The sequence below is a fragment of the Schistocerca cancellata genome, chromosome 12 (assembly GCF_023864275.1).
Source record: "Schistocerca cancellata isolate TAMUIC-IGC-003103 chromosome 12, iqSchCanc2.1, whole genome shotgun sequence".
Taxonomy (NCBI): Eukaryota; Metazoa; Arthropoda; class Insecta; order Orthoptera; family Acrididae; genus Schistocerca; species Schistocerca cancellata.
In genome coordinates, this window is record NC_064637.1 from 124,175,319 (window position 1) to 124,190,428 (window position 15,110).

A 15,110-nucleotide genomic window follows, 5' to 3' on the forward strand; every position below is an offset into this window, starting at 1 on the left:
CCATCGGGTGTTGGGACAGGTGGTGTTCAATAGTGGCAAGGCCATGGGCATTAGGGACGTTAGTATAAAGAAATGTGACATCAACAGTGATGGGCAGGGCAGAACTGTGGAGAGTCAGAGGAGGAATTGGTTGGTGTCTTTTAAATGGGAGGGTAGGTTGCAGGTAATAGGCTGAAGGTGCTGGTCTACGAGAGCAGATTCTCTCAGTGCGGCCACAGCAACTGGCCAAATTGGGTGTCCTGGATGGTTGGGTTTATAAATTTTAGGAAGCATCTAGAAGGGAGGATTAAAGGGAGCAGCAGGAGTGGGAAGATAGGTGGACTCTGGGGAGAGATTCTAGGATGAACCTAAGGATTAAGGAGAGAAAGGAGATCCTGCTGGATTTGTGGAATGGGGTAAGTATGACAGCTGGTGGAGTCCTTCCATAAGGTAAGCCCTACAGTTCAAAACCACAGTGGTGAAGCCTTTGTCAGCAGATGGGGTTATAAGTAGTGATCACCTTTTAGGTGGTCGATTGCAGATGTACAGTTAGCTTGTATGTTGAGACACTTGTGGATTGATGGTGAGGCAAGGATTAAAAAATTCAGGAATGTTAACAGGCGGTGATTCAGGGGCAGTGGGGGTGATGGTTGAATGACAGAGTGAACTGAATCAGGCAACAGTGGTTTTGGGTTGATTCTGACTGGTAACATTGGTGGCAAAAAAAAAGTACATGGTGTCCTGAAAGACCCTTTACAACCTCAAAATTTTATTACAATGGCAGTTGTTGAAATATATTAACAAAATATCTTTTATTGTAATCACTGTTTACTGAAGTTTTTATACATATTAAAATTTTGGTCTTTAAATATGTCTGCTTGTGTCTGTATATGTGTGGATGGATATGTGTGTGTGTGTGTGCGAGTGTATACCCGTCCTTTTTTCCCCATAAGGTAAGTCTTTCCGCTCCCGGGACTGGAATGACTCCTTACCCTCTCCCTTAAAACCCACATCCTTTCGTCTTTCCCTCTCCTTCCCTCTTTCCTGATGAGGCAACAGTTTGTTGCGAAAGCTTGAATTTTGTGTGTATGTTTGTGTTCGTTTGTGTGTCTGTCGACCTGCCAGCACTTTCATTTGGTAAGTCACATATTAAAATTTTGTGTTTCATATATTCTGTTGATGGAAGGAACTGAACCTCTATAAAATGGCAACTCCTCAAGAGAAGGCACAATGTGTGTCCTGGTTTATGGAGACAAAATCGGATGTTCAGAGTCAACGAAACTGCAGTACGAAGTATGGAAGAGATCCACCATCACGCCGTTCAATCTGTGCATGGCACAAAAAATTTATGGAGACAGGGACAGTGCTGGATAAAGGGATGGGGGAGCGGCCGTCCAAGAACATCCGAGGAAAACATCAATTGCGTTTTAAATGTGTTCACTTGTTCCCCTATGAAGTCCATCCGCACAGCTGCCAGACAGTTGCAACTAACACGTTCAACTGTGCATAAGGTCCTCCATAAACAATTACAATTGTATGCTTATAAAGTGCAACTGTTAGAGACACTTGAGCCAAATGACAAGCCAAAATGGACAGAGTTTGCACTCAACATGCTGGAACGCCTTTCGGAGGATTAAGCATTCCTCAAGCGAGTGTGTTTCATTGACGAGGCAACTTTTCATGTTTCTGGGACATTAAACAGACACAATGTGAGAATCTGGGGATCTGAACACCCCCATGTGACTAGGGAGCTTCACTGGGATAGTCTAAATTGAATATGTGGTGTGGAATCATGTGCAACTGAATAACTGGTCCATTTCTCTTCAACGAGTCAACAGTTACTGCAGATGTTTACCTCGACCTTCTGACCAAATATGTAGCATCACAAGTGACTGACTTACAACCAACTTATGTAGCATCACAACTGACTGACTTACAACCGACATTTTCCAGCAAGATCGTGCACCACCACATTGGGGACTGCATGTTCATCTGTTCCTCAATGAAACATTTCCAGGCAGATGGATTGGGAGGGATGGACCAATTCCTTGGCCACTGTATTCGCCAGATATCACTGCCTTGGACTTTCTTTTATAGGGGTATGTAAAAGACATTGTGTATCAAACACAGATACGGGACATTGCTGACTTGAAGCAAAGGATTCATAATGCCGTTGCCACCATTGATGACGCCATGCTACAGTGAACACGGCAAGAAATCGAGTACTGTCTTGTGTTTCATGCAACTAAAGTTGTCCATATAGAGGTCTATTAAGCACTGTCAAAACACTTTTATAAACACTGATAATAATAAAAGAAATGTTGTTAAAATATTTCAACAACTGCCGTTGTAATAAAATTTTGAAGTTGTAAAGGGACTTTATGGACACCCTGAATTTCCACTGTAAGAATCGGGAAAGGAGAGAAGGTCTTCAACAAGTCCAACATAACTAAATTTGGGAGTGGGGCAAAAGGTAAGGCCTTTGGAAAGGAGTGAAACTTCTGTGGGACTACAAATTTTGAAAGAAAGGTTCACGACTGTGTTTCAGATCTCTCTGGGTTCAGGATTCTAGTGGTGGGAGTGAGTGTGTGGTCTGCAAGGCAGGGTTTGTCAGCTACAAGGGGATGTGGGGGAGGTTTGGAGGCTGTTGTAAATGTGGCGAATAGTGGTAGTCCAAGGCAGGAGTAGAAGGTGAAGATGTCAGAGAGTTTTTTGAGGTGACATTGTGTATGCTGCTCTAGTTCCTGGAGAGCAGAAGTTTCATTGTGAGAGATGAGGTGCAGAAATTTCGGATTTCAGAGCACGAGAATTTAAAGGGTAGTTATTTCAAGGAGATTTCATTCTGATTGACACGGTTTTTCAGGATTAGGTTAGTGAGTGCTAGGGACTGGCATAATCTGAACAGATGGAGGTCATTGTGGATGGAGTGGTTGAAGCTGGAGATGCGTAATCTGACAGAAGGGCTGTTTGGGGGGATTCCTCGAGCCAGGCAACACCACAGAAACAGTACACAGGACTGGGTTCTGGCTATCAATAAGGAAACTTTTCTGTATTGGCATAGACGGAAGGAACAAGGATCCATGGTGGAGGATTAAAACACATGCAAATATGCAAATAATGTAGAAATCAGTGCAAAAAATCACAAAAAATGCATAAATACAAAAACAGCGGTATGGATGAATTATGGGGAAACAAGACGAACCTCGAGGGAGTAGGGCCGATGGTGAAAGGTGACAGTGAACTGAAATTGGCATGAAAACATAATGACATCAAGGATGTCAGAGGTACCCTGCTGTCCCTCCCCTCCCCACACCAGCCTCCTCTTTACCCCAGTCACCCAGTCTGCTTCTCACATCATTTGCAGCTTCTCACAGTCCAGCCTCGGTAGCCAGAGACATTGGTCATTTGAGTGAGATGTGCTCGTGTGTGTGTGTGTGTGTGTGTGTGTGTGTGTGTGTGTGTGTGTGTGTGTGTGTGTGTGTGTGTGTTTTCTACTTTAGAAGAAGGCATTTTGGCTGAAAGCTCACTCATTTACCAGTCTTTCTGTTGCACATGTCTGCGACTCAACATCTCCAATATATGGTGGGTAAGAATCTGTCCTTTTCATAATATTATCTTTATTCTGTCCTGGATTTTCTGTTGTCTGAAAATAGAGGATCTATAAGAGATCAGACAGCAGACAGGAAGTTCTGACATTGTGCTTCATAATGGAAAGAAGAGTTAAGAAAAAATAAGACACATTTATAGAATGTTTTGACACAGAAAAAGTTTGAACAACGTAAAATGAGGCAAGGTGTTCAAAGCAGATATAAGTTATAAGAAAAGACGAGTAATATGCAATATTTGTAAGTGAAATAATCAAACAATGCAAAATCCAATATGGAACGTAACAATATTATGAGAAGGAAAGCTGCTACTCACCACATAGCAGAGATGCTGAGTTGCGGACAGGTACAACACAAAGACTCTCACAATTATAGCTTTCGGCCGTTACCGTTAAGGCCTTCATCAACATTACACACACACACACACACACACACACACAACTGCAGTCTCAGGCAACTGAATATGTGTGCACATGTCTGTTTATTGTTGACAAAGGCCTTAATGGCTGAAAGCTATAATTGTGTCTTTTTGTTGTGCCTGTCTGCAGCTCAGCATCTCCACTATGTGGTGAGTAGCAACATTCCTTCTCAGATTACAAAGCATGTGTGACAAGGAAGCAGTCCCCCCCCCCCCCCCCCCTCCACTGTTCAACACGTACATCAAAGAAGCGATGACAGAAATAAAAGAAATGTTCAGAAAAGATATTAAAATTCATGCCAGAAAAACATTGGTGATAAGATTTGCTGATGACATGGCTATAGCGAATGGAGACTAGGAAGAATTTCAGGATGTACTGCTTGGAATAAGGGTTGAGAATAAACTGAAGAAAGATGAAAGTACTAAAGAGCAGCAGAAATTAGATTAGTTATAAATCATATATAGTCTGTATTCCTGAGACAGACTGATTCTCACCTTTATTTATGATAATGTGTAGGCAACAGCCTATGCTGGTACAAATTGCCTTGGCCTACATCATTATCCTAGATTAGTGATAAACCTAATATCAAAGTTGGGACCCCAAAGTAGATGAAGTGAAGAAGTTCTGCCACCTTGCAAGCAAGAGGACAGGCAGAGAGGGCATTTCTGGCCAAAATAAGTCTCCTAGCACTAAATACAATGGGAAAAATAATGTGAAATTAGAAGTTTTTAGTGGAATAACCCTAAATTGATAATTTTTATGAGATATTGCAATATCTGTAATTTAGCCGTACAAAAATGTAATAAATCCGCGGATGGCAGTTTATTAATATTCGTAACAAATTATTGAATGTTAAAAGTCTGAGGTTCACGTCTAATCATAAACTGACAGTTCATTTCCTACATAATGAACTTTGACATGATGACAAAGAGAGCACAGAATTTGGCAAACCAAAACTGTCAGAAAAAAACACCAAACTTGGGCGGGAAATAAAATGATTTTTTCCTGTCTCTGTATATAATGATGTTGAAAATTATGTGGACTGATTAGATAAGAAATGAGATGATTTACCATACTATCAGTGGGGAAGAAATAGGACATGTTAAAATTTCAGAGATAAGCTGCGTGGTAGTGGAGGGAGCTGTAGAGGATAGAAACTGTAGGGGAAGACAGCCAACAAATAACTGAGCACACAGAGTGGAAGTGCTACCCTGAGGTGAAGAGGTTGGAAAAAGAACACTGCATCATGTGGTGAAGAGGCCAGGTGTATTTTTCTGGACAGCCGGTTCTGTTATCCTACCAGCAAATATAGCGGATGCAACGTACCCAGGCTTGACGGCGCCCATCCAGTCTGTGAGCTTGGCGAGCACGGCAGCCTCCTCGCGGATGTCGCGGCAGGAGGGCAGCTTCTTGAGCAGCAGGGCGTGCAGCGTCAGCACGTGGCCGCCCGAGGTCAGCGCCTCTTCCAGAGCCGGTGTCAGTGCCGGCGGCGAGAGCATCGACACCGCACACTGCCACGTCGGGCGCGGGTCCGTCTCGGTCCCTGTGAGCAAAAAATTGAGAACAGTTCCATCTGAGAACATGCCGACAGCAGCTATTAATTTATTTACCTTTAGGTTTACTACAGTCATATGCTACACTGATGTAGTTACACACACTGATTATTTTTTACTTAGTGTATGTCTCTGAAACTTTGGCTAAAATGTACAAACTATAAGATATGATAAATATATACGCCCAACTTTCTGAAGCAGAACTTTCAAGATGTCTGCATGTGAATACAGCATATTAATCTTACTGCTCCCTTCTGTAAAATCGATACTTTGTTTCTAAGTAATGGGTTAGCTCACAAAATTATTACCCAACACGCCAGGTGAAAATCAGCAAAATATGTTAAGGGGTTGATTTGCTTGTTTTCAAGCAATTATACGAAAAGAAAAAGTAGCTGAAAATAACTGTTTGAGTAGCTCACTAATACACGTCTGCCAGATCAAGTTTTGATCAATATGGGTACCCAAAATTTAGAGCATCCTATCCTATTTACTGACACATGCTCATGAGTTATATCAGCAGTCGGTACGACTCTACCTGTAGCGCAAAACTGAAGGTAGTTAGTTTTCTCAAAATTAAGGCAGAGACATCTTTGAAAGAACCACTTAAGACTTCTTTGAAAAGTATTAATAATTTCTTCTGCATATTTATTTATTTATTTATTTATCTGTTGCTTATTTAGCCTGACCAGATTAGGGCCTTGATGCCAGAAGCAACACAGACAAAAGATATTACAAAAGTTCCAAGTAACAATAATAATAATAATAATAATAATAATAATAATAATAATAAACCCCGTGGAGGCCCGGGAAAAGAATAGGCCTCCGGTATGTTCTGCCAGTCGTAAAAGGTGACGAAAAGAACGAACCACTAATAGGGCTAACCCCCCTTTTAGTGTGATTAGTTGGTTCAGGACAGAACTAATGAAGCCTAGGACAAGCGCTGTCATGGTCGGGGACGACACTTGAACCCTATGCCCGTCCACAATGTTAACGACACTGCTAGCCACACGGCAAATGATTTAAATCCAAATAGAGGTGTTTTGCAGGATATGCTTCCTGCAACCACTCTAGAAGGAAAATAAAGGCAGAGGATGAGATGGTCAGATGAAGTTAACCAACACCTCATGTTCTGTTATTACCAAGCAACAAACTTAGGAACCAACACAACTGGATACAGATCACAAGTATACACAACATTTATTACCAGATACCCAGAATTAAAATTTTTAACAGAACAACGACTAGCTGATCAGATCCGAGTAATAATAAAAAATAACAGGATACCCCAGTCAGAATTAGAAAACATCAAACAACAAGTACAACAAATACTGGAACAAAATAATGTGCAATCAGAAGAAGAAGAAGAAGAAGAAGAAGAAAATACAGTAATGGACTCAAACATCCCAGAGCAAACAAACAAAGAACACGCATCAATTAAACAATCAGAGGAAAACGAAATCTTAAGACAGCCACCAGAACAAGCACAAATGGAACATGAAGTCACACACATGTTAGATATAGAAGACAAATTTCAGTTGACATGTATAGAATACAAAGACACAAATACAGACATTAGACCATTCTTGCATAGACCACCAAATAACCCACAAGTTGAAACAACAACAACAACAACTATCAACACAATCATACACAACAAAATAAATGAAAATACAACTATGGAAGAGTTACAACTACGGATTTATGTAGGAGCACTCACTACACTAAATATACACACTAGGCAGAGATCAGAACCAACCAACACACAGAAGAAACCCACAAAACCAGCATGGCAACACAGGCTACCCGATCAGAATAGAAAAAATGAGAAAAGACATCGGACAGCTAACACAATTTATAAGAAATGAAATATCAGACAAAAAACGAAAAAGGTTAGGTAAAATCTAACAACAAGAAGCGATAGAGCAATTAGATGAAAAGAAGCAGAAATTACAAGCATTGGCCAAACGACTTAGGAGATACAAAAAAAGTGAAAATAGAAGGAAACAAAACCAAACATTCAACACAAACCAAAAGAAATTTAGCCAGACAATAGATAACACACACATTAAAATAGACAATCCACCAAACATAACAGACATGGAACACTTTTGGAGCAACATATGGTCAAACCCGGTACAACATAATAGACATGCACGGTGGATACAAGCAGAAACACACAGATACAAGATGATACCACAAATGTCTGAAGTGATAATTTTGCAACATGAAGTCACCCGAGCAATTAATTCTACACACAATTGGAAAGCCCCTGAAAATGATAAAATAGCAAATTTCTGGCTAAAGAAGTTCACCTCAACACATTCACATCTAACTAAATTATTTAACAATTACATTGCAGACCCATACACATTCCCTGATACACTTAAACATGGAATAACTTATCTGAAACCTAAAGATCAAGCAGACACAGCAAACCCAGCAAAATATCGCCCCATAACACGCCTACCAACAATATACAAAATATTAACTTCAGTCATTACACAGAAATTAATGACACATACAACACAGAACAAAATTATAAATGAAGAACAAAAAGGCTGCTGCAAAGGAGCACGAGGATGTAAAGAGCAACTGATAATAGATGCAGAGGTGACATACCAAGCTAAAACTAAACAAAGGTCGCTACACTACGCATACATTGATTACCAAAAAGCTTTTGATAGTGTACCCCCCTCATGGTTGCTACAGATATTGGAAATATACAAAGTAGATCCTAAATTGATACAGTTCCTAAACATAGTAATGAAAAACTGGAAAACCACACTTAATATCCAAACAAATTCAAATAATATCACATCACAGCCAATACAGATTAAGCATGGAATATACCAAGGAGACTCATTAAGTCCTTTCTGGTTCTGTCTTGCACTGAACCCACTATCCAACATGCTAAATAATACGAATTATGGATATAATATTACTGGAACATACCTACACAAAATCACACATTTGCTATACGTGGATGATCTAAAACTACTGGCAGCAACAAATCAACAACTCAACCAATTACTAAAGATAACAGAAGTATTCAGCAATGATATAAATATGGCTTTTGGATAAGACAAATGTAAGAAAAATAGCATAGTCAAGGGAAAACACATTAAACAAGAAGATTACATATTGGATAACCACAGCGGCTCCATAGAAGTGATGGAAAAAACAGATGCCAATAAATATCTAGGATACAGACAAAAAATAGGAATAGATAATACAAATATTAAAGAAGAACTAAAAGAAAAATATAGACAAAGACTAACAAAAATACTGAAAAGAGAATTGACAGCAAGAAACAAGACAAAAGCTATAAATACTTATGCTATACTAATATTGACCTACTCATTTGGAGTAGTGAAATGGAGTAACACAGACCTAGAAGCACTCAATACACTTACACGATCACAATGCCACAAATATAGAATACATCACATACATTCAGCAACAGAAAGATTCACATTAAGCAGAGAGGAAGGAGGAAGGGGTTTATCGACATAAAAAACCTACATTATGGACAGGTAGACAATTTAAGAAAATTCTTTATAGAACGAGCAGAAACTAGCAAAATACACAAAGCAATCACTCATATAAATACATCGGCTACACCATTGCAATTTCATAACCACTTCTACAACCCTTTAGATCACATAACATCAACAGATATGAAGAAAGTAAATTGGAAAAAGAAAACACTACACGGCAAGCACCCGTATCATCTAACATAGCCACACATCGATCAAGATGCACATGGCTAAGAAAAGGCAATATATACAGTGAGATGGAAGGATTCATGATTGCAATACAGGATCAAACAATAAACACAAGATATTACAGCAAGCATATTATTGAAGATTCCAATACCACAACAGATAAACGCAGACTTTCCAAACAACAAATAAAAACAGTAGATTCACATCACAAGCGGATGTACAATACTAGCAACCACAGAATACCCCTGAAGACATGACAATGTAGCAAAAATAACACATCAACAACTTGCCATACAACATAAACTAATAAAACAACACATTCCCACATACAAATATGCACCACAAAATGTACTGGAGAATGATGAATACAAATTATACTGCAACAGAACCATTATAACAGGTAAAACAACACCACATAACAAACCTGACATCATACTCACCAATAAAAAGAAGAAATTAACACAACTAATTGAAATATCCATACCCAATACAACAAATATACAAAAGAAAACAGGACTTGTCAAGTCAGGTCAGATCGAATATCAGAACCATGCTGATGGTTTTCTTTTATTTTGAAGGATTAATTCATCACGAATTTGTGCCACGGGGAGAATCTGTTAATGGTTGGTTGGGTTGATATGGGGGAAGAGACTAAACAGTGAGGTCATTGGTCTCATCGGATTAGGAAAGGATGGGAAGGAAGTCGGCCGTGCCCTGGAAAAGGAACTACCCTGGCATTTGCCTGAATCGGTTTAGGGAAATGACGGAAAACTAAATCAGGATGGCCAGACATGGGATTGAACTGTCGTCCTCCCGAATGCAAGTCCAGTGTGCTAATCAGCCCACTCGATAAACTGTTAATCAATGGTACTAACCGGGCCTGTTGCGATACCTGAAATGTGTAGAGACAATTCATGGCTCTTTCATCACAATAACGTAGCCGCACATTCATCCCTGTTGGTGCGTGACTATTGCCCCAAAAGCTAAATCACTGTGCTGTCTCATTCTCTGTACTCTCCAGACCTGGCCCCTGCAGCTTTTTTTATTTCCAAAGTTGAAAACCTCATTGAAAGGATTAAGATTTGCAACAATAGGCAAGATAAAAGAAAATTTGCAGATGGTGCTTCACGTGATCCAGCAAGAGGCATACCTAGACCGCTTCCAGAAGTGAAAATGGTGTTGGGAGCAGTGTATCAAGTGTGGAGGAGAGTCTTTCAAAGGAGATAATGCACAATAAGTAAAAGGTAAGCGTATAAAAATTTTGTGGTCAAAGTTCAGAAATTGTTTGAACAGACCTCATACATCACAAATGTATCATATATAATCATTCATTGTCAGTTCCATACTGCTCGAGTTTTCGTACGAATGTCAAATACGGTGAGTATTAGAGTCTCCATGAACTTGTTATTAAGCTCCTACTTTTTATTTCTGTAATGTGTGAAATGATGCTGACACATTCTTACCAACTGCAGCTGTGTGTTCAGTTGAGTCTAAATAATGGTCAGAATTATCCCCAAGTTCTTTGCAGAAGAAGAAAAGGTTATTTCTGTGCCATTTAGGATTAATGGTGGAAGGGCGTCTCTGAACTGTGGGGTAATAAGTCTTTTTTGAGCAACTGTGATTGCTTGTGCTTTAGATGGGTTAAGTTTTAAACCTATGCTCTGCACCCACACTGATAGGGCAAGTAAATCGGCATTTACAAGCTGGATGCCTGTGCACATGTTTATTGGATTTGTACTCAGATATAACTGAATGTTGTCATTGTATACATGATATTTGCAGTGGGAGAGAATAGCTGACACATTAACATACAATAATAAGAGTAATGGGCACAATTCTTGGCCCTATGGAACCTCTGATACTACATCCCTCCATAGAGACCTTTTTGTTCCCATCGTTACACACTGTTTGTGAGATGTAAAGTACGAGTGGAACCACTGTACAGCACTTCAAGAAAAAATTTGGCTTGTGAGTTTAGCAAGCAGAATCTCAAAGTCAAGAGCGTCAAAAGCTTTGCTAAAATCCAAAATATCACATAATAGTGAGCTGCTGTTCATCCGTGGCTATTTTCAGTACATTGAGCACTTTCATAACAGTAGTTAGTCTTTTGCAAAGCTGTAATCTTACGAAATTACCCACTGACAATATGGATCTATCCTGCGGCTCATTGATTCCTTACCTAGTCCGCCTTGATGGTCCTCCGGCTCGGGCATGCGGAAGAAAGCCTCGAGCGCCGCCTCGAGCACGGCACCCAGGGCCTGCGGGCTCGACGCCAGCGTCGGCGCGGCTACCTTGAGCAGCGAACGCAGCACGCAGCTGCGGCCGTCGCGGCTCGCTAGCCAGCTGCAGAGTTCACTCAGGGCGAGCGGTGCCAGCGACTGGGGCTGTGCGGCCAGCGGCACCACCTCCGACAGCAGGAAGCCGCACTCTGCTACTTGCTGCGGGGATGGCACACCTGTGGGTGGACGAGTGCAAGTGAGTTAGGGCTGAGTAGGTTTGGGCTGGCCTGCATAATATGTCTAAGGTACAGTAATTAATTTCAATGGGTATTGCCTCTTCATTTTACATCGTGGTGTGGTATCAGTAAGTAAACTTCATCGTTTTCATACATAAAATTCACACAATTATTGCAGATTTTGACTACCTAACATAGTTGATGGGAACAGAGCTGTTTATTATAACAAAAATAAATAAACTCAGGATGCAAAGATTGTTTTGTAAGTTTTTTTTTAATTCCATGATCAATTTTGAGACTTCTTGCAGTCAGAGATATCAGTGCACATAGTACACCTTTTGCGAATAATCACATGTCAATAGTGCGGTTATCAATATCCCCAAGAAACCACCATGATGATGCCTCAGTAGTGTAATGTATGGCACCTTTCACAGTCATCCAAGTGCACATTCACCTACAATAGATGTGGCATGGAATAACCACACAGTTTAGTATTAATAGTTCCTTGTGATTCCAGTAGATATTGATCTACTTTTGACATTCTCACAATGAGATACCTCAGACAACATGATTATGCGGCATACGTGGACAGGTTAGAACTTTATTGTGTCACAAACCTTTCCAGTTTTGTTGTATCGGTTTCAATTGTTTCAATGGTTCATGTTTTTAGATTTATTCCCGCTGTACATGGTTTCTTAATTTTAAACACTAAAGGTAGATGCCGACATTACATGGTAATGTGTAACGGATTTGCTAGAAAATGCTTTTGCATTAGTATTTTTACTTTGATCGGGAATGATGATATCATCTGTCAAACTAAATAATTACAGCAATTTCAGCATCTTCTACTTGTCATATGATGTTCGAACAAGTCAGTAGTGGGCTACCGGTAATTTCACAATCTGTCTGTATAGCCTATGGGGCACAAAATAGACTGTAAGCAGGACAGACCCTCACAGCATACGTCCTAATCCGCATTCACATAGTCATACACCATTCTTGTCAGTTTGAACATTGTGTGAATACCTCCAAACACTGCAACTGTTTTTTACAAATGGGAGGAAAACTTTCCCTTTATTTGATTCTTTCTCACCAGAAGCTCCAGATCTTTTAGGCTGTAATGCTCTATTTATCTCTTTGTCAGAGTAGCTGTTTCTTCTGAAGCCAGCTGAATTACTGAGCCTTCTTTTAGTTTCATCCAGCAAAGTTTTGATCACTCCTCTGGTGATTGGATTTTCTGTAAAGGTATTGTATAGTTGCAGTAATGAATGATGGCAGTCGAGTTTAGGCTTTTTCTGTGCACCTATGTCACGTATTCTCCCAATGGGCATTCAATAGTGTTTTGAACGTTCTGCTGTGAATGGCGAAGCTAATGTGAGCATTAAACATGATCATAGCAAGTTGTTTAGTGAATTTCGATTCCATTTGTTGTGAGTTGTCATTGTTGATTGTGGGGGGTAAGTGATAAATTCTGCATAAGCAAGCGAGAGACATAATTTGCAGGATATACGCTTTCTTCAAGTGGAAAACATGCACGTGTGTACCGCAACTGTCACTTAGAACTGTCAACAATGCAATCCCCGTCCATGCCTCGACGTGCACGAACCACCATTGTTCGTGGATTTGACTATAGTAACTTTAGCCTGAAACTGCCTTCCGAGTTGTTATAGCCTCTGATGATGTCACCAACATTGGAAGACATAATGTTAGGCAGAGAGATTTGCCTTGGACCATGGTCCAGTGCCCGTAAAACAAAAATTGCAAGAGTTGTAAATACCGTCTATGAAAGCCTGCACAGCTAAGCTAACATTGTCGCTTTTAGTTTCATTTGCATCTACTGACAGCAACAAATAATTCAGTCTTTTGGCAGATTTGTCACTTACACCAGGACTGTTATGTAAGTCCTTAAAAAGCCCCAATAGATAGTTCATGTAAAGAAACTTCTAAAGAAACAGAGACTACTGCATAACAGATGTAAAACAAAGCATAGGGCTACAGCTACAGAGATGCTGAATGAAAGGCGTTTGGCTGTCTGAGGGCAATGCGTGAGGCCTTCAGTAACTACTGCCACAGAATATTGTCAAATGACATTTCACAAAACAGAAATTCCAGTCATGTGTAACGGCTGCTACTGCCACCTAAGTTTGTGTCCAGGCACTCACAAATGAGACCGGAACTGAAATTGTGGGTAAAAAAGTGAAAGCAATATGTTGAACTCCATTTTTAAACATTCCTTCACAAAAGAAAACACGAGAATTGCCCCTATTTAATCCTTGCACCACAGAAAACATGAGTGTTAGTGTCACTGATGTTGAAAACAGCTGACATTAAAAACTAAACAAAGCTCCAGGGCCCATGAAATTCCTATCAGGTTCTATACCGAATTTGTGGCTGAGTTAGCTCCTCTTGTACAAAAAATTGTGCCCAGTAGATGGAAGAAAGCACAGGTCACACCCATTTACAAGCAGGGTGAAAGAAGTTATCCACAAAACTACGGTCCAATATCCTTGACATCAATTTGTTGTAGAACCTCCTAACATATTCTGAGCTCAAATATAACGAACTATCTCGAACAGAATGACCTCCTCCATGCCAACTAGCATGAATTCTGGAAACATCAATCATGTTAAACCCAACTCACACTGTTGTCACATGAAATACTGAAAGTTTTGGATCAAGGCAGTCAGGTAAGTGCAGTATTTCTGGAATTCTGGAAAGCATTTGACGCAGTGCCACACCTATGCTCATCGTCAAAACTACGATCATATGGTGTATCAAGTGAAATTTGTGACTGTACTGAGGAATTTTGGTGGGGAGGACACAGCATGTTATCTCGGATGGAGAGTCGTCGTCAGCTGTAGAAGTAACTCTGTGTGCACCCCAGGGAAGAGTGTTGAGACCCTTGCTGTTCATGTTGTATATTAATTACCTTGCAAACAATATTAATAGTAATTTCAGGCTTTCTGCAGATGATGCAGTTACCTATAATGAAGTACTACAGTCTGAAAGAAGATGCATTAATATTCAGTCAGCTCTTGGTAAGGTTTCAAAGTGGTATGAAGACTGGCAACTTGCTTTAAATGTTCAGAAATGTAAAACTGTGCCCTTCACACAACAAAAAAGTAGTATCCTTTGACAATAAAATCAATGAGCCACAGCTGGAATCAGCTATCTCATTCAAAGGCCTGAGTGTTACATTTTGAAGGGACGTGAAAGGGATTGATCGCTAATGCCCAGGCATGGGTAAAACAGGCAGCAAACTTTGATTTATTGGTAGAATACTGGGGAAATGCAATCAGTCTACAAAGGAAATGGCTTACAAATCACTCATACAACCCATCTTAGAATACTGATCAAGTATGTGTGATCTGTAC

General features: G+C 40.1%; 1 protein-coding gene across 1 annotated transcript in view; it reads right to left on the reverse strand.

Moving 5' to 3' along the window:
* LOC126109509 (ectopic P granules protein 5 homolog) overlaps positions 1-15,110 on the reverse strand; it is a 343,395-nt gene that overhangs the window by 40,985 nt on the left and 287,300 nt on the right. The window contains exons 37-38 of the mRNA XM_049914531.1: positions 11,461-11,736; positions 5,330-5,546 (exon numbers count right to left, since the gene is read on the reverse strand). Coding sequence (XP_049770488.1) covers positions 5,330-5,546; positions 11,461-11,736 — 493 coding nt within the window. The remainder of the gene's footprint in view (positions 1-5,329; positions 5,547-11,460; positions 11,737-15,110) is intronic.